The following is a 26,231-nucleotide window of genomic DNA, read 5'->3' as shown; positions in this document are numbered from 1 at the left end:
ATACCCGAGCTCTCTTTTCTTGTGATAGCCATCGTGCTTGAAGTACATATATCTTGCTATCACTTGTGCTACATATATCTTGTGCCTATCTTGCTTAGCTCTAGTTGCTATTGTTACACTTAGTTGAGCTTAGCATATTTAGGGTTTGTGCTTGTAAACTAAACGATAGTTTAATTCCGCATTCTTACAAGACAGATCCGCAAGAGTTTGTAATTGCCTATTCACCCCCCCCCCCCCCCCCTCTAGGCGACATCTCGATCTTTCATTAACAAAATCCGAAATAAAGAAATTTGCAATATTTTGGATGAACAAGTTTTAATGAAATTTGGTTTGGAAAATGTTGAACTTGCTTCCCCATCTTTCTTCATCCTCCCCTTTCTTTCTTTTGCATGCTCCATCCATTCTACCTTCTCTCTATTTTCTATCTTCTTTTCTCTATATGTGTTCCTGGAATATCTGACCGCAACCTTCCTATTTGGAAGTGTATTGTGTCTTTGGCCTAACTAGTAAGCGTGCACGTGCAACAGACGTCCTATATTGTGTCACAAAACATATATACCGTCAATCACATTTTTCTTTTAGTGTGTTATATGCCAAGCCACTTAAATGTAGTGGTCTGGAATGTCTTTAGTGGCATGCTAGAATCCGTACAGCTATATTAAAACAACTGATATCCATATTTTCATCTATCCTCAAGATGTTCCTTAGTTGCCTCAAATTTAGGCTAATAGGATAAGAATATGAACTTCTCACCCATTCCCCCTGTAAAATCGGAAGGATGATTTATTTATAAGAACACAAAACAAAATGAAAAATATGACTTACTCGAGTGAAGGGACAACATGCTGATGTATAAACAAAGTTCATATATTAAATCCTCTTGTGTTGGATTGGGATTGGTAGAGGGTGAAAAAGGCAATGAATGCGCTATCAACTCAACTTCTGATGAGCTGTTCGATGTTTTGATTTTTAGAGGGTCCATCCACAATCATACAATCCGTCGGATCTGTGTCGCTATCATCATTTTCCAAGTCCCGGTTTATCATAATTTAGTTCCAAGTCTACTAAAATGACAGCTAGTTTGCTTCTAAAATTTGTCATATGAACCTATCATCAATAAAGTAGTAGTCAAAGTTAGTTTTCAAATAATGATACAACGTGGAACAAGTATGTGATACAGAGCAAAATATACTTGTTCAGGAATGTCAAATAAAATACTGTGAAATACTCCATGAAATTTAACATCCACATAGCACATGATGACCTGCATATTTATACAAAATGTACCATATAAATATACTATACTATTAATAAAAATAAATTATCAACAAAACTTAACAAGCTTATAAACCCTGAAAATCATGGAATGATCATGAACCGTACAAAAGGAACCTACACACAGGCAGTAGTACATTATCAAACCATACGTGCATTGAGAGAGATTTTATTTGTTTTAAGAAACGATGGTTGATGGCCTCAATCAGTCACTGAGCGAGTCACAACTCACAACTCCCAACATCTATCCCCACCGATTTTGCCAAAAAAAAAACCTCTATCCTCACCGTAGTATCTCTCCCAGCCTCATCTCCTTCCCCACACTCCTCACTCCTCGCTCCTCACTGTTCTCCATGTTCCTGGTCGCCTCATCGATGAAGAGATCGACTCCTGCCACCTCAACCTCTCGCGTCTGTACTCCTCCTTCCCCGGCCCTCCTCCCAGCGACACACCGGATTCAGCTCTCCCCCATCCCGCCTCCTGTCTGACCGATGGCTCCACTTCGACCTCCAGCGATCGCTGACCCACGAACGACGGGAGCACGACTACCTCCGGCCGGAACCCCTGCTTCACGCATCCGCTCTAGCCTGCCCTCTAGGGACTCCATCCAGGCGGGTCCATCCTCTCTGCTTTTATTTCCTTTTTCTTGCAATGAGAGGATTTTGTGATTCAGCTTAGGCAAAGATTCAAGAATCAAGATATGATGTGTGCTTATTTTTGTAGGCATAATGGTTGTTTTGCTATCTACTGTGATGCATGATCCATGGGATAGAATGGCCTGAAATTTTAAGGTTTTGTTGAACAAATATTGATCCATCCCATGTATGCAATGAACTGGGTACAAAAATAGCCGTGGTGAAATTTCTGTTTGTAGTGTAGTGAATTTTTTGTGCGGTTTATCTATAATAAATATTCACATATTTTTGTGGCTCGGAGATATTATCTTAACTTTTGTTAATTAAGGCCTTGGGAATATGTCATAATGTTCCTGGAATATATTCTGCCTACATTCTATTCCAGTTTCTACTTTCTAGCGATATGATATTATTCAGGTCAGGAATTTTGGTCAGCGTTGTTGCTTCCTAATCTTAGTTTGATTTTTGGCCATTTATAGCGGAGTTTTCATTTCAAAGGAGGGACAAGAGAGCATCTCCACTGACAAGGACATGTATTTGAATGCATCAGGTAAAATTAACTTTTGGTATCATTCATTTTCACCCTTCTAAATTTTGTAGTTTGCTATCTGTATGAAGCTTCATGGTACAAAATTGCATGGTTTATAAAATGAAATCCTTGCAGAAAAGGTTTAGTGTCAAGTAATGTGCATCGATACTACTAAAAAGAAGCTAAAGGTACATCATCATGGCCATTTGCTTAACTACTAAAAACAAAATTTTAACTTGTGTATTCAGTTAATAGGACATCTAAAAAGAATAACACGATAAAACTTATTTTCGAGTCTGCTGGAGTTTTGTTATTACCTTTTGTCGCCAAGCATTCTACCATGTAAAATCAAGAGCTTTGAGCCAACATGAAAGGAAATAATAGACACGAAATTTCACTTGCATATATGAATTACCAGGCAAGCAAGGATGGCTATTGGATGGATCAAATAATCCTCTGCTACCATTGTGTCAGTTTGAATATCATCCATTGTGGCAGCCTGAATATCTTCATCATTGTTCACAATAAATGTTCCATGGCTTTGATTAGTACAGTCTCCTTTCTAGAAGCAGTAGTAGTAATTATTAATAACGCAAAACTGAATGTACAAACTGCGAATATGAACATGTACATAATATCTTAATCAATATACCATTGTTTGAATGAGAAAATATCTTGCTTGGAGTTGAGCCTACATCGGCAGTACCCATTAGTTTGTCTATTTTTTATGACTGCCAGCAGCCTCAGCTTTACTTTTTAGGTAGTACGTACTCTTATTCTGACGGAGAGTCTCCACTTGTTCGGGACTCATAGAGCAGTATCGAGCAGTATGAAGTTTTTGTCCGCTTCACGAAAATTTATCTGCGTCGAGCCTGCTTTTTCAGGAGAATGGTGGGCTGACAACATACAAAATATATATGTAAGAATTTATGATCTCATAAAATATTATAGATAGAATAAAATTAACAGAAATTCAGCAGAAGTGTCTATTTGAGAAACGTCCATAGGATCTTGAACCGGTCATTGGCTATTTTAGAAACATTCATAGGAGACTGAACTATATGGTTACTGACTTTTTGTGTCACATCCATAGGAATCTGGTACTTGGTGACTGCACTTTTGAGACACATCCATAGGAATCTGACCCAATTGGTTACTGCACTTTTGAGACACATTCATAGTAGACGGAAACATTTGGTTACTGCATTGTTGAGACATATCCATAGGAGTCCGAAACAATCGGGTATCGGTTATTTGAGACACTTGTATAGAAGTCTGAGCTGATTGGGTGCAGACATTTGTAAACCGAGGTTTGGATTTGGAAGAATCCAAATGGAAACCTTTAACAGCATATGCTTCCATAATAGTCTTCCGTTTATGATACTACCCACATTTTTTTTGAGATATGCTTCTTTCTTTTTGACGCTCATATTTGTGTATCTTTCTCTGGCACGCTTATTTGATTGCTCTTCAAGGCTTGACTTACAATAATTAATGGCAATTGGAGTAGCTAAAGAATGCAGGTCTTGATTGGAGCAAAACAGAAGAAATATTTAGTATAGGATATTATACAGAACTAACAGTTTTAAAATCAGCTAAATTACCTTCATCACAGTTAGATGGTGTTGGATGATTGTTGACAACACGCGAATTATTTAGACCAACTGTACAGATGAACGCAAACATATGAAAGATCAAATAGTAAGCATATGCATAGGAAAGCTGTTTAAAATTAATGTTTTCGTATTTACCTTGTGTTGAATCAGAGCGGCGGATGAGTACGTTTGTAATATCGCCTAAAGCAGGCCGAACCATTACTCCTGACACAATATTTACATGGAAAATGTTACATCATTTCCTGGAGAAATATACATAAAACTTCTGACAAATATACTTTGTTGTAACTACTATTGTTTATGCTACAGAAGTATACAACATCATTCGTAGGAGAAGTAGTTCTTACTCACTACTACATTTGCAGGAGAAGTATACATCATTTGACAGGAGTACGATATAGGCTGGTCCGCTGGTGTGGACTGGAAATTGGTACTGTTGGTAAGGTATGGTAATCTATCTCACAGCATGATGTTCATAATTATGTTTTTTGCATATCATATTGAGGAGATTTTGTATATCATTTCTAACTTTTCATAAACTCGAAAACACATTTGGATCTGGCACCATATTTGTTGTTTATTCCAGAATCTACAAAATTGCAAGCCACAGATTCAACAAAAAATCCGCAAATACCTTAAGCTAAAGTGGACAACTGTGATTTTGTATTGGTATTAACCTGCCCAGGATTGGTATCTCCAGGATCTATTTCGCTTTTTGGACATGATTGCCCTCGTCTGGATTCACTGCGTGCAGTTCCTTTCTGGGTGTGCGTGGAGTTCCTTGCTAAGTGGAGTTCATTTCTGGGTGTGCGTGGAGTCCCATATTGCCACCACCACCTCCTACAGCTATTGTTTAGTTATCAGGTCTGCCTTGTGAGTGGTAGTGCATGCTAGTGCTGTTTTATCTCGTTACCGTTATTATTATCTTATCGGGTTATATGTTAGGTAGAATCATGGTTACTTTAGTTGTTGATAATTGTTTAGCGGAGGCATCGGTGGGTCAGCTGATCGTTTTATGACGGCTCACTTGTATTTCCTAAATATCTTAAGACCCCGAGTTCTTGTTATCTGTTCCGAGACTGAGCGCTCTAACCACACGCGTGTATGCTTACCGGCTCTCCCCTCGACCATTGCCGAAATCTACAGCTTTGTCTGTAACATCCCAAGAGTAATACATAGATCCTTTTTACCGTTCTTGCATTTGTTTCATGTCATCATGTTGCATTCATGCATATCACCACCTTTGGTTTTACTAAATTGCTTTTGCCTTTGGTTTTTCTTTGTTGCTTGTTGTTCCCTCCTTCTTCTTCTTGGTTCATCCCCTTACTCTTGTGATGTTCCAAGAAAAGCACACACCATCCTCCCCATCTCTTAAACCCTAAAACAAAAAGGTCATGGCCAAATTTTCTAAAATTTGGTGTCAACCCTAACCTCTTCTTTGCCCAAACCAATTTATGATTGGGTTGGAGATACTCCATCCCAAGTAATTGGTTTGATATGTAGTACAACCAATATCTTGTTGCACATAAAATCATGGAGTTTACATTTATTCTAGCTCCGTGCATCTTCCTCTTTTAATGCTATTCTTCTTTCTTCATCACATGTGTATGTGACTTCCCTCATATTTCTCTCCCCTTCAAATACTCAAACTTTATCTCTAATCAAAATACACATTTGGTTTTGAGTTGAAAATAAAACAAAAATCAGAAAAAGGAAGAGAGAAAGAGATAAAAGCCTAACCTAAACACTATCTACCCAAAAACTAGCCGGAAGCCCACCTAGCAACCTGGCCCAGCTCTCTCTCCTCTCTCACCGTGGCCAAGTCCATCTCTGGCCCAAACCCACTTACCTCAATCGGTACGAGGACCCCTCGTCTCATCCTCTTTCCACGTCGACGAAGCAACCTGTATCGAGCAATGGTGTGCTCCTGCCTCTCCACGTCGCCATCTCCCTCCATCCTCCGGTCTCCCTCCTTCTCTTTTAAGCAGCAGCACCAGCAGTCCTCTAACCCTAGCCTCCTTTCCCTCTCCAAGCCGCCGCCACCATCCCTGTCTTCTTCCAAAACCCTCCTGTGAGAAAATCATCACCACCGTCAAACCAACCATCCACCGCCACCGTCGCCATGGCCGTCAACGCGCCCACCTGATCTGTGGAACGGAGCCACCTCGACCTCCTCTACGCCATCGTCTTCTGCACGGAGAAAAGGGAGGCCAAGATCTGCTCGAGCCCGACCATCTCTGCCTCGTCGTCACGGCCACCTCGACGTCCTCGACACCGGCGACCTCCTCTGTCTCCACCATCTCGTCGTCACGCACCCCAGGGTGAGCATCAGCCACACCCTGCCCTCCTCCTCCTTGCATGGCCCTGGATCGACGTTGATGAGAAAGAAACGAGTAGATGAAAAACGTATGTTTTCTGCTTCACAGTGCCCTCTTCCGACGAGCGTCGCCGACGAAACGCTCCACCTCAGGTCGTTTTGCTTGCACCGCTGGATGCACCGCATCACCCTCTCTCTGGAGCACTTTGAATCGCCCAAAACGGATCAGAGACGACGACGCCACCTTCTTCCAAAGTTGGACCAGAAAACGTTTTTCAGAGTTGTGCTGTTCCTCGCTGCGTCACTGCCCCGTTTTTCCGATGATCACCGCCGGCGCCACGCTGCTCCGTTTGCAACGAAACATGTTCCTTTACAATCTTGGCACCTTCCTCTTACTCAAAATTTCCAAATCCATGCCTAACAATGCACGGTTTCGTCGCGTCATCCACTTTAAATTTCGTGCAGAGAATAGCAGCTGTCACGCTTTTCAGTTACAACTGCTTCGTTGTCAGTTAATCGCCGCCGCCTCGGCCTCACTTCTCCGGCGTTTCACCGGCGATTACGACCACCTCAGCACAAACCGTGGACATCATTCGAAGCACACCACGGTGTAATTTCTCAACCCCCTTTCTCTCGCTCAAACCGGTGGCCAGAATCGTCGCTACAGTTGCTTTAAAATCCGTGCATAAGTTTACCTGCAGCTGTCACGATCCAGTTCTGCACTGTCGAAATTCAGTTAACTCGTCTGTAAACGATACCTTCTCTGAAATCTGTATCTGCACAAGATCCGTACAGCAGCCCATTGGCTTCGCCAAGCCCCTCTCTTCCGAGCAGCCTGAGTTCAAATCCTGGCCGGCTCTGTTTTTAAAATCCTTTTTTTTACAAAACTGCTGGTATTCAGTTTTGCCCCTGCCTATATTTCATATGTTTCAAAACTAGTCTTCTACTAATCCAAATTTGACAAGTTATATATCCATTTTGATCAGCATTCCATGATCTATCCATATAAGAACTTTGTTTTGGTTTTTGGATAAATAAAATTTGGACATATTTAAAATCTGAAGTTAATTGGAGTAATATGGCATAATTCATATCTTCTTTTCTACAATTCCAAATTCTACAAACTTTATGTCTATTCTCATTAGAAAAATGTGAGGATTTCAAATCTGAAATTGTCATGCATCATTGGTATCATCTCTGAATTGTCTAAATTAAAACTTGCAAATTCAATTAAGATCTATGTGAGGGTGTTTATCATTTCGTGTGAATTATGAGCACCCCACTTAATTTTGTCTTGCACAAATCATCTTGCCATGCCATCATGCATCATATTGCGCATTGCATTTACTTGTATTGATTTGTGCCTTTACTTTCCTTGTATGTGCTATTTGGTTCTTCTCGAGTAGACGCCGACGCAGAGCAGTACGAGCAGGAGTACGAGTTCCCCTTGGAGGATCGTGTCGGTGCTTCTACCTCTGATCTGACAGGCGAGCCCATCCCTTCACCTATTTTACATTTACATGCTCTTTTGATCTATTGCTATCCTTATGTTGCGATTCTGTTGTGTCACGTGTCCTATTCCACCTGTTACCTATATGTCCGAGATACACCTCCTCACCCTACCTATTGTTTGTTGTTTGTCAGCTTTGCGAGTCGTAGGCGAGTTTAGGGTTTTTGTTGATATCTCGAAATGTTCGGGATATCTTGTTGGGATGTTGACACATGTACTACCTTTTCGAAAATGAAGTGGATAACTTTTGCTACAACTAAAATTGCTAAGGGTTATAATATTGCAGAGGCATCGGTGAGCCCCTTTGTGAAAGCATCGGAACTTTGACTTGCTAATGTCCCCTAGGACCCGAGTTCTTGTTATCTGTTTCTAAGACTGAGCGCGCTAACCACTCGTGGGAGGTTTTATCGGAACCCTCCATCACCCATTACCATTTCTCAAGTCTGTTGAAAAGGGGGCCACAACCTTGGTTTTATTTGCCTATGCCATGTATACCATGCTTTACTTAATGTTGCCTTCGGGTGTTTACTTCCTGCTGCCTTCGGGTGTTTATATTCTGTACTGTACCTTGCGGGACGTTTAGCGAAGCGTGTGGCTCGCACGCCTATCCGCCGGCGCAAACCTCTGAGTCTCTCACGGAGTACGGCCGAACTTCGATACGGGTAGCTTAGGCGGGTGCCCCCCCTAGACTTTCTTGTTGATTTGGGAACGGTCTTGTTGTGAGACTCCGCGCTTGTCTACGCGGGTTCGAGCATGCGTGTATGGTAACATTGGTGCACCCCTGCAGGGTAAATCTTATCGATAAGCCGTGTCCGCGGTTATGGACGACTTGGAGCTGTTTAACTCGATCATAGAACAACTTACACCTAAAGTTGTCGCTAATAACTTGCTAATTACTTGCGGAGTAAGTTAGCCCTATTATAATGGAATGGATATAAAATTGTCAACTGTGTGAGTGCCTTGTTAGTACCTCTTGGCTAAGGGGGATCGCACTGGCTGGGTTTTTGTTTGCAGAGTATAGAACTGCTAGAATATGCGCTCTCTCACCTTCTCTATTAGACGGATGTTGTAGCGTGTCTCTATTGGTTAGTGCTTTGCTGCCGCTAAACTCCACATATAGCCGGGCGAAGTTTACACCGCCCACCAGCAAGCATAGCTGGTCTTGTCTCGCAAGTACGTGCCAACGGTACTTACCCTCGTTTTTCTTCCTCTTTTTCCGGAACACGCTTTTCGACAAACAGGTACGACAGATGATGAGCAGTACGCAGGTGGCTACTTTGTCGAGTTCACGGACGACGACTTCGTTGCAGAGCAGGATCGTTCCTAAGGCAGCAGCCTGTGGCTTGTTGGTTATGGAAACACCGCTTGATTATCTTCAGGACTCTTAGCCCCATTTGGTTCTTGTTTGTACCTAGACTATTTGGCTATCTTATGTATGATGTAATGTTGGGACATGTGTCCTCTGAGTGTCATTTGGATCTTGCTCATTAGAGCGTTGCTATATATATGAACCTTATTTCCATCTTTTGTGTCGTACATAGTCATGTTGTGATATTCAAGCTGTATTCTACCCTTGTATCCTGTGCACAGTGTGTGTATGTGTGAAGTGCACAGGAAGGTGAAGCACTCAGGCCTGGAAAGCCTACCGTGAGCCTTTGAGGTGGGTGTTGTGTGCATGGGTGTGTCGAGCTGTTGCTTGGCCTACCCATATGCTTGGGAATGCGAGGCGACCTCACGGTCCTTTGTAGTGACCTCATGCACATAAACCCCTCTTACCTACGCGCTCTGGGTTTTCCTACTCCTGGGGCTTACAGACTTGGTATCAGAGCAGGACTGCCTTTAGGAGCCCCTTGCAGCGGACGAAGTTGAGTCTAGAAATTCATATTTTAGTAGTTACATAGGAAAAATTGTGCGCGAGAGTAGGAATTCTGCTTTTATTTCTTACCCCACCCACCCTCCCTCTGGTAAGGACGTGCAACGGTTTTAGTCTATTCTTATCTTGTTTCATCTAGGCTTGGACGTGTTTGTGGGAAACCATAGTGCCATAGGGAAAAGTATTTTGAAAATTTTTCTGTACTATGGTTGCTTCATTATCATCTTTTGTCAATCTCCACATATAATCTATTCCTTTGACATGTTGGTATTTTCATACTAACATGTTATTATCCTTTGATCCGATGCTATCTTGACCACTTCTTTGTTCCGGAGCCTGCTTCCTTTTCGTTATCCTCATGGAACTACCGTTTCCTCCACTGTCCTGCGTGTCGAGTGGATGTTCTAGTTTTCTATCCTTGTATCCGTTTGTATGGATCTCATGTGTACTTGAACCTTGTATGGTGTACCTTGATGAATTCTATGGAGTGATGTGTTATGTGATCTTAAATCCTTGTTCTAAGCTTTGTTCTTATCTTTTGTCTCAACCGTCTTATGTTTTCCCTCAACAGGATGGTTAGACCTCCGCCACCTCCTCCGCTGGGACCAGCCCTGTTGCAAATGACTCAACTGTTGAGCCAAATGCAGCAAACCCAGCACAACTTCGATCAAGCTCGTCATGACAATGGTCGAGTGATGATCCGGGACTTCTTGCAGTTGAACCCGCGATCGTTCAACTCTACTCCTGAACCGCTGGATGCAGATGATTGGGTGCGCGATGTCAACCGCATGCTCAACACAGCGGGAGTCGCCCCAGAAGACAAAGTGCGGTTTGCGACTCACCTACTGAAAGGAGGGTTCGCAGCATGGTGGGAGAACTTTCTCGAGATGCGTCCCGCCAATGCTCCTGATGTCACTTGGGAAGAATTCAGGGAAGCTTTCAGAAGCCACCACATTCCTGAAGGGCTAATGGATAGGATGAAGGAGAAATTCCTCAGTCTTGTCCAGGGCAACAAAGACGTGATGGCATACAGCATCGAGTTCTCAAGGCTAGCTCGCTATGGTGGTGAAGAAGTGTCTACTGATGCCAAGAAGCAGAAGAGGTTCCGTAATGGCCTCAAGCCGGCACTCAAGTACGCGCTCACTCATGTCTCGATGGACACCTTTGACAAGCTGGTCAACACTGCTATCAAGGAAGAGTCGGGTAGGCTTGCGTTCGACGAGTCACGCAAGCATACTCGAGAGGTTGGTGCTCCTTCTTCAGCGCCGCCTCAGAAGCGCAGGTTGTGGGTTCCTTATCCCGCACCGCCAGGACAAGCTACACAAGCTGGGTATGCTCCCCGCGCAGCACACGCTGGGTATGCTCCCCGCCCTCCCACCCCACAGCTTCAGCAGAGGACCTACCAACCTCCGCCAAGGCCTGCTTATGGTGGACCAAGGCCGATGGGTCCACGTGCCGACCCCACATGCTACAAGTGTGGTCAGGTTGGGCACATCTCTACCTTCTGCCCTCAGAAGCTTCCTCCACCACCACCTCGCTCTACTACAACAAATGCGATGGTTCGTGCACCAGCTCCGGGCCGTGCCTTCAACAACACACCAGGCAAGGTCCGAGGGCTGCTCGCGTCAACAACATCAACGTTGAGCAAGCTGAACAAGCTACCGACGTCGTGCTTGGTACTTTGCTTGTTAACTCCATTCCTGCAAAAGTACTGTTCGATACAGGAGCTTCTCTTTCGTTTGTGTCTTCAAGTTTCGCTGATACACATGGGTTAGTACAAGAGATCTTGCCATCTAATCTCGTGGTTCACTCTCCCGAAGGACAAATGATATCTTCGAAGATAAGCCATGGTAACCAAATTCAAATTGGAAACCATATCTTTCTCGCCTCCTTGATACTCCTTCGAAACTCTGGCATTAATGTCATCCTTGGCATGGATTGGTTGAAGGCCAACAAAGTTGTCATTGATTGCGCCAACCATTCAGTTTCTTTTCCTACTTCATCAGGAACCTTGATCTATACACCTTCTCAAACACCTTCCGTTCAGCTCTTTGCTTTGAATCCTAGTTCTCTTCAGGAGCTTGAGTCTATACCGGTGGTTTGCGACTTTCCTGACGTCTTTCCTGAAGAACTTCCAGGTATGCCACCTGACAGGGCTGTTGAGTTCGTCATTGAACTAGAGCCTGGAACAACTCCTATCTCAAAGCGGCCATACAAAATGGGTCCAAATGAGTTGGCTGAACTCAAGAAGCAGCTTGACGAGTTGCAAAAACTTGGTTTCATTCAGCCAAGCACTTCTCCATGGGGATGTCCTACCATCTTCGTGAAGAAAAAGGATAAAACCGATCGATTGGTGGTTGACTACCGTCCTCAATGAGAAAACGATCAAGAATACATATCCTCTTCCTCGCATCAATGAGCTCTTTGATCAGCTTGCGGGTGCAACTGTGTTCTCTAAGATGGATTTGAGAAGTGGTTATCACCAAATCAAAATCCGCAAGGAGGATGTACCCAAGACAGCCTTCAAAACTCGTTATGGTCTCTACAAATACACCGTCATGTCCTTTGGCCTCACTAATGCTCCTGCCACTTTCTCTCGGTTGATGAACTACATTTTCATGGAGTACCTCGACAAGTTTGTGGTAGTCTATCTCGATGATATCCTTGTCTACTCCAAGTCCAATGAGGAGCATGAAGAGCATCTTCGCCTCATCCTCATGAAGCTTCGTGAACACCGTCTCTATGCCAAGTTCTCCAAGTGTGAATTTTGGCTTCCTCAAGTCGTCTATCTTGGTCATGTCATTTCGGGAAAAGGCATTGCTGTCAATCCTGAAACCGTCAAGGCGATCGTTGAATGGCTTCCTCCGAAGAATGTCAAGCAAGTGAGAAGTTTCCTCGGTTTGGCAAGTTACTGCCGCCGCTTCGTTGAGAATTTCTCCAAGATCGCCAAGCCTCTTACCGATCTCCTGAAGAAAGACAAGAAGTTCCTTTGGTCTCCTCAATGCCAAGAAAGCTTTGACCTCCTCAAGCAGAAGCTCACTTCCACACCTGTCCTTATCCTCCCAGATACTTCTAAACCTTTCCAGATATTCTGTGATGCCTCTCTTCATGGTCTAGGTGCTGTCCTCATGCAAGAACGTCAAGTTGTGGCGTATGCTTCTCGTTAGTTGAAAAAGCATGAGCTCAACTATCCCACACATGATCTCGAGCTTGCAGCTGTGTTACATGCTTTAATAACATGGCGCCAATACTTGTTGGGCAACAAATGTGAGATCTTCACCGACCACAAGAGTCTCAAATACATCTTCACCCAACCCAACTTGAACCTCCGTCAAACGAGATGGATGGAAACCATCAAGGACTTTGATTTGTCTATCAGCTACACTCCAGGCAAAGCTAATGTCATGGCTGACGCCCTTAGTCGCAAGTCCTATTGCAACAACCTCATGATTCAAGAAAGTCAACCTGGTCTTCATGAAGAATTCAGGAAATTGAATCTTGAGCTTGTTCCCCAGGGCTACCTTGCAAACTTGGTGATCACGCAAACTCTTGAAGATAAGATCCGAAAAGGACAGTTGCGAGATATTTGCAGCAAGAATATCAAAGAGAATATGCACAAGCCCAAGTACAAGTCTTTCTCTCTCGATGATCAAGGAACTCTCTTCTTCCAAGGTCGTTTTGTTGTTCCGAACGATCCAGACCTGGGAAACCTCATTCTCAAAGAAGCTCACGACACTCCTCTTTCTATCCATCCTGGCAGCACAAAGATGTATCTCGATATCAAATCTACCTATTGGTGGACTAGGATGAAAAGGGATGTTGCTCGCTATGTCTCAGAATGTGATGTCTGTCGCCGTGTCAAAGCAGAACATCAGAGACCTGCCGGTGTCCTCCAACCCCTGAAAATTCCTGAGTGGAAATGGGATAAGATATAGATGGACTTTGTGACTGGTTTTCCAAAGTCTCGGAAAGGCAATGATGCTATCTCCGTGGTGATCGACCGTCTTTCTAAGCTTGCTCACTTCCTTCCTGTCAAAGAAACAATATCTGCTAGTCAGTTGGCTGAGCTCTACACTGCAAAGATTGTTTCTCTTCATGGTGTTCCTTTGGAAATAAGCTCTGATCGCGGAAGTATCTTCACTTCCAAGTTTTGGGCAAGCTTTCAGAAAGCTATGGGAACTAATCTGCTCTTCAGCACAGCTTACCATCCGCAAACGAGTGGGCAAGTCGAAAGAGTCAATCAGATTCTCGAGGACATGCTCCGTGCCTGTGTTATCTCCTTCGGCATGAAATGGGAAGAATGTCTTCCTTTCGCTGAGTTCTCTTACAACAACAGCTATCAAGCCAGTTTGGGCATGGCACCCTTCGAAGCTATCTATGGTCGCAAATGCAGAACACCTCTGAACTGGTCTGAAACTGGTGAAAGGCAAATCTTTGGCCCCGATGTCATCAACGAGGCTGAAGAAAAGGTGCGAATCATTCGTGACAATCTGAAGATAGCACAATCTCGGCAGAAAAGCTATTATGATAGCAAGCACCGTGATATGTTATATCATCCTGGTGATCAAGCCTACCTTCGTGTTACTCCGATGAGGGGCACTCATCGCTTCGGTATCAAAGGCAAGCTGTCGCCAAGATACATTGGTCCCTTCAAGGTTCTAGCAAAGCGTGGTGAAGTCGCTTACCTCCTTGAACTCCCTGAGAAGCTCTCCAAAGTGCACGATGTCTTCCACGTGTCACAGCTCAAGAAGTGCTTCAAAGATCCGGGTCGTGCAGTTGATCACGTGTCCATTGACCTCCAAGAAGACCTCTCCTACAAAGAGCATCCCGTTCGGATTCTTGATGAAGCTGAACGTCGTACTCGCAACAACTCTGTCAAGTTCCTCAAGGTGCAGTGGTCGCACCATTCTGATAAAGAAGCAACTTGGGAGCGAGAAGATCAACTCCGTTCCGAGTACCCGTCCTTCTTCTCTTCTTCCTGAGAATCTCGGGGCGCGATTCCTTCAAGGGGGGGCGTTTGTAACATCCCAAGAGTAATACATAGATCCTTTTACCGTTCTTGCATTTGTTTCATGTCATCATGTTGCATTCATGCATATCACCACCTTTGGTTTTACTAAATTGCTTTTGCCTTTGGTTTTTCTTTGTTGCTTGTTGTTCCCTCCTTCTTCTTCTTGTTTCATCCCCTTACTCTTGTGATGTTCCAAGAAAAGCACACACCATCCTCCCCATCTCTTAAACCCTAAAACAAAAATGTCATGGCCAAATTTTCTAAAATTTGGTATCAACCCTAACCTCTTCTTTGCCCAAACCAATTTATGATTGGGTTGGAGATACTCCATCCCAAGTAATTGGTTTGATATGTAGTACAACCAATATCTTGTTGCACATAAAATCATGGAGTTTACATTTATTCTAGCTCCGTGCATCTTCCTCTTTTAATGCTATTCTTCTTTCTTCATCACATGTGTATGTGACTTCCCTCATATTTCTCTCCCCTTCAAATACTCAAACTTTATCTCTAATCAAAATACACATTTGGTTTTGAGTTGAAAATAAAACAAAAATCAGAAAAAGGAAGAGAGAAAGAGATAAAAGCCTAACCTAAACACTATCTACCCAAAAACTAGCCGGCAGCCCACCTAGCAACCTGGCCCACCTCTCTCTCCTCTCTCACCGTGGCCAAGTCCATCTCTGGCCCAAACCCACTTACCACAATCGGTACGATGACCCCTCGTCTCATCCTCTTTCCACGTCGACGAAGCAACCTGTATCGGGCAATGGTGTGCTCCTGCCTCTCCACGTCGCCATCTCCCTCCATCCTCCGGTCTCCCTCCTTCTCTTTTAAGCAGCAGCACCAGCAGTCCTCTAACCCTAGCCTCCTTTCCCTCTCCAAGCCGCCGCCACCATCCCTGTCTTCTTCCAAAACCCTCCTGTGAGAAAATCATCACCACCGTCAAACCAGCCGTCCACCGCCACCGTCGCCATGGCCGTCGACGCGCCCACCTGATCTGTGGAACGGAGCCACCTCGACCTCCTCTACGCCATCGTCTTCTTCACGGAGAAAAGGGAGGCCAAGATCTGCTCGATCCCGACCACCTCTGCCTCGTCGTCACGGCCACCTCGACGTCCTCGACGCCGGCGACCTCCTCTGTCTCCACCATCTCGTCGTCACGCACCCCAGGGTGAGCATCAGCCACACCCCTGCCCTCCTCCTCCTTGCATGGCCCTGGATCGACGTTGATGAGAAAGAAACGAGTAGATGAAAAACGTATGTTTTCTGCTTCATGGTGCCCTCTTCCGACGAGCGTCGCCGACGAACCGCTCCACCTCAGGTCGTTTTGCTTGCACCGCTGGATGCACCGCATCACCCTCTCTCTGGAGGACTTTAAATCGCCCAAAACGGATCAGAGACGACGACGCCACCTTCTTCCAAAGTTGGACCAGAAAACGTTTTTCAGAGTTGTGCTGTTCCTCGCTGCGTCACTGCCCCGTTTTTCCGATGATCACCGCCGGCGCCACGCTGCTCCGTTTGCAACGAAACATGTTCCTTTACAATCTTGGCACCTTCCTCTTACTCAACCTTTCCAAATCCATGCCTAACAATGCACGGTTTCGTCGCGTCATCCACTTTAAATTTCGTGCAGAGAATAGCAGCTGTCACGCTTTTCAGTTACAACTGCTTCGTTGTCAGTTAATCGCCGCCGCCTCGGCCTCACTTCTCCGGCGTTTCACCGGCGATCACGACCACCTCAGCACAAACTGTGGGCAGAATTCGAAGCACACCACGGTGTAATTGCTCAACCCCTTTTCTCTCGCTCAAACCGGTGGCCAGAATCGTCGTTACAGTTGCTTTAAAATCCGTGCATAAGTTTACCTGCAGCTGTCACGATCCAGTTCTGCACTGTCGAAATTCAGTTAACTCGTCTGTAAACCATACCTTCTATGAAATCTGTATCTGTAAAAGTTCCGTACAGCAGCCCATTGGCTTCGCCAAGCCCCTCTCTTCCGAGCACCCTGAGTTCAAATCCTGGATGTCCCTGTTTTTAAAATCCTTTTTTTTTTACAAAACTTTATGTTTTGCCCCTGCCTATATTTCATATGTTTCAAAACTAGTCTTCTACTAATCCAAATGTGACAAGTTATATATCCATTTTGATCAGCATTCCATGATCTATCCATATAAGAACTTTGTTTTGGTTTTTGGATAAATAAAATTTGGACATATTTAAAATCTGAAGTTAATTGGAGTAATATGGCATAATTCATATCTTCTTTTCCACAATTTCAAATTCTACAAACTTTATGTCTATTCTCATCAGAAAAATGTGAGGATTTCAAATCTGAAATTGTCATGCATCATTGGTATCATCTCTGAATTGTCCAAATTAAAACTTGCAAATTCAATTAAGATCTATGTGAGGGTGTTTATCATTTCATGTGAATTATGAGCACCCCACTTAATTTTGTCTTGCACAAATCATCTTGCCATGCCATCATGCATCATATTGCGCATTGCATTTACTTGTATTGATTTATGCCTTTACTTTCCTTGTATGTGCTATTTGGTTCTTCTCGAGTAGACGCCGACGCAGAGCAGTACGAGCAGGAGTACGAGTTCCCCCTGGAGGATCGTGTCGGTGCTTCTACCTCTGATCTGATAGGCGAGCCCACCCCTTCACCTATTTTACATTTACATGCTCTTTTGATCTATTGCTATCCTTATGTTGCGATTCTGTTGTGTCACGTGTCCTATTCCACCTGTTACCTATATGTCCGAGATACACCTCCTCGCCCTACCTATTGTTTGTTGTTTGTCAGCTTTGCGAGTCGTAGGCGAGTTTAGGGTTTTTGTTGATATCTCGAAATGTTCGGGATATCTTGTTGGGATGTTGACACATGTACTACCTTTTTGAAAATGAAGTGGATAACTTTTGCTACAACTAAAATTGCTAAGGGTTATAATATTGCAGAGGCATCGGTGAGCCCCTTTGCGAAAGCATCGGAACTTTGACTTGCTAATGTCCCCTAGGACCCGAGTTCTTGTTATCTGTTTCTAAGACTGAGCGCGCTAACCACTCGTGGGAGGTTTTATCGGGACCCCCCATCACCCATTACCATTTCTCTAGTCTGTTGAAAAGGGGGCCACAACCTTGGTTTTATTTGCCTATGTCATGTATGCCATGCTTTACTTACTGTTGCCTTCGGGTGTTTACTTCCTGTTGCCTTCGGGTGTTTATATTTTGTACTGTACCTTGCGGGACGTTTAGCGAAGCGTGTGGTTCGCACGCCTAGCCGCCGGCGCAAACCTCTGAGTCCGTCTCGGAGTACGGCCGAACTTCGATACGGGTAGCTTAGGCGGGTGGCCCCCCTAGACTTTCTTGTTGATTTGGGAACGGTCTTGTTGTGAGACTCCGCGGGTTCGAGCATGCGTGTATGGTAAAATTGGTGCACCCCTGGAGGGTAAATCTTATCGATAAGCCGTGTCCGCGGTTATGGACGACTTGGAGCTGTTTAACTCGATCATAGAACAACTTACACCTAAAGTTGTCGCTAATAACTTGCTAATTACTTGCGTAGTAAGTTAGCCCTATTACAATGGAATGGATATAAAATTGTCAACTGTGTGAGAGCCTTGTTAGTACCTTTTGGCTAAGGGGGATCGCACTGGCTGGGTTTTTGTTTGCAGAGTATAGAACTGCTAGAATATGCGCTCTCTCACCTTCTCTATTAGACGGATGTTGTAGCGTGTCTCTATTGGTTAGTGCTTTGCTGCCGCTAAACTCCACATATAGCCGGGCGAAGTTTACACCGCCCACCAGCAAGCATAGCTGGTCTTGTCTCGCAAGTACGTGCCAACGGTACTGATACGTCTCCGACGTATCGATAATTTCTTATGTTCCATGCCACATTATTGATGTTATCTACATGTTTTATGCACACTTTATGTCATATTCGTGCATTTTCTGGAACTAACCTATTAACAAGATGCCGAAGTGCCGATTCTTTGTTTTCTTTGTTTTTGGTTTCAGAAATCCTAGTAAAGATATATTCTCGAAATTGTCAGAAATCTACGCCCACGGTCCTATTTTGCCACGAAGATTCCAGAAGTCCGAAGAGGAGACGAAGTGGGGCCACGAGGTGGCCACACCCTAGGCGGCGCGGCCCCCCCCTTGGCCGCGCGGCCCTGTGGTGTGGGCCCCTCGTGCCGCCTCCTGACCTGCCCTTCCGCCTACTTAAAGCCTCCGTTGCGAAACCCCCAGTACCGAGAGCCACGATACGGAAAACCTTCCAGAGACGCCGCCGCCGCCGATCCAATCTCGGGGGATTCAGGAGATCGCCTCCGGCACCCTGCCGGAGAGGGGATTCATCTCCCGGAGGACTCTACGCCGCCATGGTCGCCTCCGGAGTGATGTGTGAGTAGTCTACCCCTGGACTATGGGTCCATAGCAGTAGCTAGATGGTTGTCTTCTCCCCATTGTGCTTCATTGTCGGATCTTGTGAGCTGCCTAACATGATCAAGATCATCTATCTGTAATTCTATATGTTGCGTTTGTTGGGATCCGATGAATAGAGAATACTTGTTATGTTGATTATCAAAGTTATGTCTATGTGTTGTTTATGATCTTGCATGCTCTCCGTTACTAGTAGATGCTCTGGCCAAGTAGATGCTTGTAACTCCAAGAGGGAGTATTTATGCTCGATAGTGGGTTCATGCCTCCATTGATATCTCGAGACGGATGTAAAAGTTCTAAGGTTGTGGATGTGCTGTTGCCACTAGGGATAAAACATTAGTGCTATGTTCAAGGATGTAGTTACTGATTACATTACGCGCAATACTTAATGCAATTGTCTGTTGTTAGCAACTTAATCTTTGGAGGGTTCGGATGATAACCCGAAGGTGGAATTTTTAGGCATAGATGCATCTTTGGATGGCGGTCTATGTACTTTGTGGTAAGGCCCAATTAAATCTCACAATACTCATCATAACATGTATGTGCATGGTCATGCCCTCTTTATTTGTCAATTGCCCAACTATAATTTGTTCACCCAACATCTTGTTTATCTTATGGGAGAGACACCTCTAGTGAACTTGTGGACCCCGGTCCAATTCTCTATCTTGAAATACAATCTACTGCAATACTTGTTCTACTGTTTTCTGCAAACAATCATCTTCCACACAATACGGTTAATCCTTTGTTACAGCAAGCCGGTGAGATTGACAACCTCACTGTTTCGTTGGGGCAAAGTACTTTGGTTGTGTTGTGCAGGTTCCACGTTGGCGCCGGAATCCCTGGTGTTGCGCCGCACTACATCCCGCCGCCATCAACCTTCAACGTGCTTCTTGGCTCCTCCTGGTTCGATAAACCTTGGTTTCTTTTACGAGGGAAAACTTGCTGCTGTGCGCATCATACCTTCATCTAGGTGTTCCCAACGAAAATGTGAGTTAAACGCAATCAAGCTCTTTTTCGGCGCCGTTGCCGGGAGATCAAGACACGCTGCAAGGGGAGTCTCCACTTCTCAATCTCTTTACTTTGTTTTTGTCTTGCTTAGTTTTATTTACTACTTTGTTTGCTGCACTAAATCAAAATACAAAAAAATTAGTTGCTAGTTTTACTTTATTTGCTATCTTGTTTGCTATATCAAAAATACAAAAAAATTAGTTACTTGCATTTACCTTACTTGATTCATCATGTTTCCTTTTAATTTTACCACGAAAGACATACCGGTAGGACGTGGGTCTATAATTGGGAGAAATAATATAGAAGAATTCTTCAACCATGTTAGTACCGTTGACGATTTTGAGGATAGGCACTTGGTAGACCTTGCCCCTACCTATGAAATTGCTGCTGCTGCTTTAGTTCGCATGTTGGAAACTAAATTTGTTAATCTCAATACTATAATCCAACACATGTTTCTCACACTTGGTGATATGGAAGAAGGGGAAAAGAAAGATTTTGTTTTAGAAACCCTTCTTAGAGAATTTGGTGGTATAGCGAGAGAGGCTAGAAAGGTTTTTGCTAAATTTAATATGCTTGGTTCTTACACCAATTTTGTTAGTCTCCTTGAAAAGATGGATATGGATAGAATAAAGTACACTAATAATATTAATGATGGAGGGGAGATCAAAGCACCAATACCATGTAAACTCTTAGCTATGAATGATGCACTAGAAAATAACTATGCTTGGCTTGTTCCTGAAAATTTGTTTGATGAGAGTAGCACGCCTAAGACTAATGAAAAGGGAGATGCTAAAACTTATGTATCTAATATACTATGCCTGGTTGAGAAAACTCCGCACCCCGCTGAGAATGCACCACCCTTCGATAATACTTGATACATACTTTCCGCGCCTAGCTGAAAGGCGTTAAAGAAAAGCGCTTATGGGAGACAACCCATGTTTTTACCTACAGTACTTTGTTTTTATTTTGTGTCTTGGAAGTTGTTTACTACTGTAGCAACCTCTCCTTATCTTAGTTTAGTGTTTTGTTGTGCCAAGTAAAGTCGTTGATAGAAAAGTTCATACTAGATTTGGATTACTGCGCAGAAACAGATTTCTTTGCTGTCACGAATCTGGGCTGTTTTCCCTGTAGGCAACTCAGAAAATTATGCCAATTTACGTGAGTGATCCTCAGATATGTACGTAACTTTCATTCAATTTGAGCATTTTCATTTGAGCAAGTCTGGTGCCTCGATAAAATTCGTCAATACGAACTGTTCTGTTTTGACAGATTCTGCCTTTTATTTCGCATTGCCTCTTTTGCTATGTTGGATGAATTTCTTTGATCCATTAATGTCCAGTAGCTTTATGCAATGTCCAGAAGTGTTAAGAATGATTGTGTCACCTCTGAATATGTTAATTTTTATTGTCGCTAACCCTCTAATGAGTTGTTCTAAGTTTGGTGTGGAGGAAGTTTTCAAGGATCAAGAGAGGAGTATGATGCAACATGATCAAGGAGAGTGAAAGCTCTAAGCTTGGGGATGCCCCGGTGGTTCACCCCTGCATATATCAAGAAGACTCAAGCGTCTAAGCTTGGGGATGCCCAAGGCATCCCCTTCTTCATCGACAACATTATCAGGTTCCTCCCCTGAAACTATATTTTTATTCCATCACATCTTATGTGCTTTTCTTGGAGCGTCGGTTTGTTTTTGTTTTTTGTTTTGTTTGAATAAAATGGATCCTAGCATTCACTTTATGGGAGAGAGACACGCTCCGCTGTAGCATATGGACAAGTATGTCCTTAGTTTCTACTCATAGTATTCATGGCGAAGTTTCTTCTTCGTTAAATTGTTACATGGTTGGAATTGGAAAATGATACATGTAGTAATTGCTATTAATGTCTTGGGTAATGTGATACTTGGAAATTGTTGTGCTCATGTTTAAGCTCTTGCATCATATGCTTTGCACCCATTAATGAAGAAATACATAGAGCATGCTAAAATTTGGTTTGCATATTTGGTCTCTCTAAGGTCTAGATAATTTCTAGTATTGAGTTTGAACAACAAGGAAGACGGTGTAGAGTCTTATAATGTTTTCAATATGTCTTTTATGTGAGTTTTGCTACACCGGTTCATCCTTGTGTTTGTTTCAAATAAGCCTTGCTAGCCTAAACCTTGTATCAAGAGGGAATACTTCTCATGCATCCAAAATACTTGAGTCAACCACTATGCCATTTGTGTCCACCATACCTACCTACTACATGGTATTTCCCGCCATTCCAAAGTAAATTGCTTGAGTGCTACCTTTAAAATTCCATCATTCGCCTTTGCAATATATAGCTCATGGGACAAATAGCTTAAAAACTATTATGGTATTGAATATGTAATTATGCACTTTATCTCTTATTAAGTTGCTTGTTGTGCGATAACCATGTTTACTGGGGACGCCATCAACTACTCTTTGTTGAATTTCATGTGAGTTGCTATGCATGTTCGTCTTGTCTGAAGTAAGAGCGATCTACCACCTTATGGTTAAGCATGCATATTGTTAGAGAAGAACATTGGGCCGCTAACTAAAGCCATGATCCATGGTGGAAGTTTCAGTTTTGGACATATATCCTCAATCTCATATGAGAAGAATTATTAATTGTTGTTACATGCTTATGCATAAAAGAGGAGTCCATTATCTGTTGTCTATGTTGTCCCGGTATGGATGTCTAAGTTGAGAATAATCAATAGCGAGAAATCCAATGCGAGCTTTCTCCTTAGACCTTTGTACAGGCGGCATAGAGGTACCCCTTTGTGACACTTGGTTAAAACATGTGCATTGTGATGATCCGGTAGTCCAAGCTAATTAGGACAAGGTGCGGGCACTATTAGTACACTATGCATGAGGCTTGCAACTTGTAAGATATAATTTACATGATACATATGCTTTATTACTACCGTTGACAAAATTGTTTCATGTTTTCAAAATCAAAGCTCTAGCACAAATATAGCAATCGATGCTTTTCCTCTATGGAGGACAATTCTTTTACTTTCATTGTTGAGTCAGTTCACCTATTTCTCTCCACCTCAAGAAGCAAACACTTGTGTGAACTGTGCATTGATTCCTACATACTTGCTTATTGCACTTATTATATTACTCTATGTTGACAATATCCATGAGATATACATGTTACAAGTTGAAAGCAACCGCTGAAACTTAATCTTCCTTTGTGTTGCTTCAATGCTTTTACTTTGAATTATTGCTTTATGAGTTAACTCTTATGCAAGACTTATTGATGCTTGTCTTGAAGTGCTATTCATGAAAAGTCTTTGCTTTATGATTCACTTATTTACTCATGTCATATACATTGTTTTGATCGCTGCATTCACTACATATGCTTTACAAATAGTATGATCAAGGTTATGATGGCATGTCACTCCAGAAATTATCTGTGTTATCGTTTTACCTGCTCGGGACGAGCAGAACTAAGCTTGGGGATGCTGATACGTCTCCGACGTATCGATAATTTCTTATGTTCCATGCCACATTATTGATGTTATCTACATGTTTTATGCACACTTTATGTCATATTCGTGCATTTTCTGGAACTAACCTATTAACAAGATGCCGAAGTGCCGATTCTTTGTTTTCTGCTGTTTTTGGTTTCAGAAATCCTAGTAACGAAATATTCTCGGAATTGGACGAAATCAACGCCCAGGGTCCTATTTTGCCACGAAGCTTCAGAAGTCCGAAGAGGAGACGAAGTGGGGCCACGAGGTGCCAGACCCTAGGCGGCGCGGCCCCCTTGGCCGCGCGGCCCTGTGGTGTGGGGCCCTCGTGCCGCCTCTGACCTGCCCTTCCGCCTACTTAAAGCCTCCGTTGCGAAACCCCCGATCGAGAGCCACGATACGGAAAACCTTCCAGAGACGCCGCCGCCGCCGATCCCATCTCGGGGGATCCAGGAGATCGCCTTCGGCACCCTGCCGGAGAGGGGAATCATCTCCCGGAGGACTCTACGCCGCCATGGTCGCCTCCGGAGTGATGTGTGAGTAGTCTACCCCTGGACTATGGGTCCATAGCAGTAGCTAGATGGTTGTCTTCTCCCCATTGTGCTATCATTGTCGGGTCTTGTGAGCTGCCTAACATGATCAAGATCATCTATCTGTAATTCTATATGTTGCGTTTGTTGGGATCCGATGAATAGAGAATACTTGTTATGTTGATTATCAAAGTTATGTCTATGTGTTGTTTATGATCTTGCATGCTCTCCGTTATTAGTAGATGCTCTGGCCAAGTTGATGCTAGTAACTCCAAGAGGGAGTATTTATGCTCGATAGTGGGTTCATGTCTCCGTGAATCTGGAGGGGTGACAAGAACCTCTAAGGTTATGGATGTGCTGTTGCCACTAGGGATAAAACATTGGTGCTATGTTCAAGGATGTAGTCACTGATTACATTACGCGTAATACTTAATGCAATTGTCTGTTGTTAGCAACTTAATACTGGAGGGGTTCGGATGATAACTTTGAAGGTGGACTTTTTAGGCATAGATGCATGCTGGATGGCGGTCTATGTACTTTGTCGTAATGCCCAATTAAATCTCACTATACTCATCATAATATGTATGTGCATGGTCATGCCCTCTTTATTTGTCAATTGCCCAACTGTAATTTGTTCACCCAACATGCTGTTTATCTTATGGGAGAGACACCTCTAGTGAACTGTGGACCCCGGTCCAATTCTCTATACTGAAATACAATCTACTGCAATACTTGTTCTACTGTTTTCTGCAAACAATCATCTTCCACACAATACGGTTAATCCTTTGTTACAGCAAGCCGGTGAGATTGACAACATCACTATTTCGTTGGGGCAAAGTACTTTGGTTGTGTTGTGCAGGTTCCACGTTGGCGCCGGAATCCCTGGTGTTGCGCCGCACTACATCCCGCCGCCATCAACCTTCAACGTGCTTCTTGGCTCCTCCTGGTTCGATAAACCTTGGTTTCTTTCTGAGGGAAAACTTGCTGCTGTGCGCATCATACCTTCCTCTTGGGGTTCCCAACGAACGTGTGAGTTACACGCCATCAGGTACTTACCCTCGTTTTTCTTCCTCTTTTTCCGGAACACGCTTTTCGACAAACAGGTACGACAGATGATGAGCAGTACGCAGGTGGCTACTTTGTCGAGTTCACGGACGACGACTTCATTGCGTAGCAGGATCGTTCCTAAGGCAGCAGCCTGTGGCTTGTTGGTTATGGAAACACCGCTTGATTATCTTCAGGACTCTTAGCCCCATTTGGTTCTTGTCTGTACCCAGACTATTTGGCTATCTTATGTATGATGTAATGTTGGGACATGTGTCCTCTGAGTGTCATTTGGATCTTGCTCATTAGAGCGTTGCTATATATATGAACCTTATTTCCATCTTTTGTGTCGTACATAGTCATGTTGTGATATTCAAGCTGTATTCTACCCTTGTATCCTGTGCACAGTGTGTGTATGTGTGAAGTGCACAGGAAGGTGAAGCACTCAGGCCTGGAAAGCCTACCGTGAGCCTTTGAGGTGGGTGTTGTGTGCATGGGTGTGTCGAGCTGTTGCTTGGCCTACCCATATGCTTGGGAATGCGAGGCGACCTCACGATCCTTTGTAGTGACCTCATGCACATAAACCCCTCTTACCTACGCGCTCTGGGTTTTCCTACTCCTGGGGCTTACAGACTTGGTATCAGAGCAGGACTGCCTTTAGGAGCCCCTTGCAGCGGACGAAGTTGAGTCTAGAAATTCATATTTTAGTAGTTACATAGGAAAAATTGTGCGCGAGAGTAGGAATTCTGCTTTTATTTCTTACCCCACCCACCCTCCCTCTGGTAAGGACGTGCAACGGTTTTAGTCTATTCTTATCTTGTTTCATCTAGGCTTGGACGTGTTTGTGGGAAACCATAGTGCCATAGGGAAAAGTATTTTGAAAATTTTTCTGTACTATGGTTGCTTCATTATCATCTTTTGTCAATCTCCACATATAATCTATTCCTTTGACATGTTGGTATTT

The 26,231-nt window shown here is 43.7% G+C and overlaps 1 protein-coding gene across 6 annotated transcripts; it reads left to right on the top strand.

The window, feature by feature from the left end:
• The first annotated feature begins 1,501 nt into the window (after positions 1–1,501).
• Positions 1,502–25,607, top strand: LOC127299724 (uncharacterized). Of its 6 annotated transcripts, XM_071819948.1 has the most exons (9): positions 1,502–1,886; positions 2,390–2,460; positions 2,575–2,627; positions 4,421–4,499; positions 4,642–5,223; positions 7,779–7,859; positions 9,124–11,431; positions 17,339–17,419; positions 25,327–25,607. In XM_071819948.1, the coding sequence occupies exons 7-8, from the start codon at positions 10,310–10,312 to the stop codon at positions 17,414–17,416; spliced, it is 1,200 nt and encodes a 399-aa protein (XP_071676049.1). In that variant the 5' UTR covers positions 1,502–1,886; positions 2,390–2,460; positions 2,575–2,627; positions 4,421–4,499; positions 4,642–5,223; positions 7,779–7,859; positions 9,124–10,309; the 3' UTR covers positions 17,417–17,419; positions 25,327–25,607. The 6 variants fall into 6 exon arrangements, 5 of the variants coding, with proteins under 5 accessions (XP_071676049.1, XP_071676048.1, XP_071676046.1 ...); XM_071819947.1 differs by lacking the exon at positions 2,575–2,627 and having other exon boundaries at positions 4,756–5,223; XM_071819945.1 differs by lacking the exon at positions 2,575–2,627 and having other exon boundaries at positions 1,502–2,460; positions 4,741–5,223.
• Positions 25,608–26,231: the final 624 nt, after the last annotated feature.

Source organism: Lolium perenne, chromosome 5, assembly GCF_019359855.2.
Source record: "Lolium perenne isolate Kyuss_39 chromosome 5, Kyuss_2.0, whole genome shotgun sequence".
NCBI lineage: Eukaryota > Viridiplantae > Streptophyta > Magnoliopsida > Poales > Poaceae > Lolium > Lolium perenne.
This window is presented reverse-complemented; position numbering and strand designations above follow the sequence as displayed.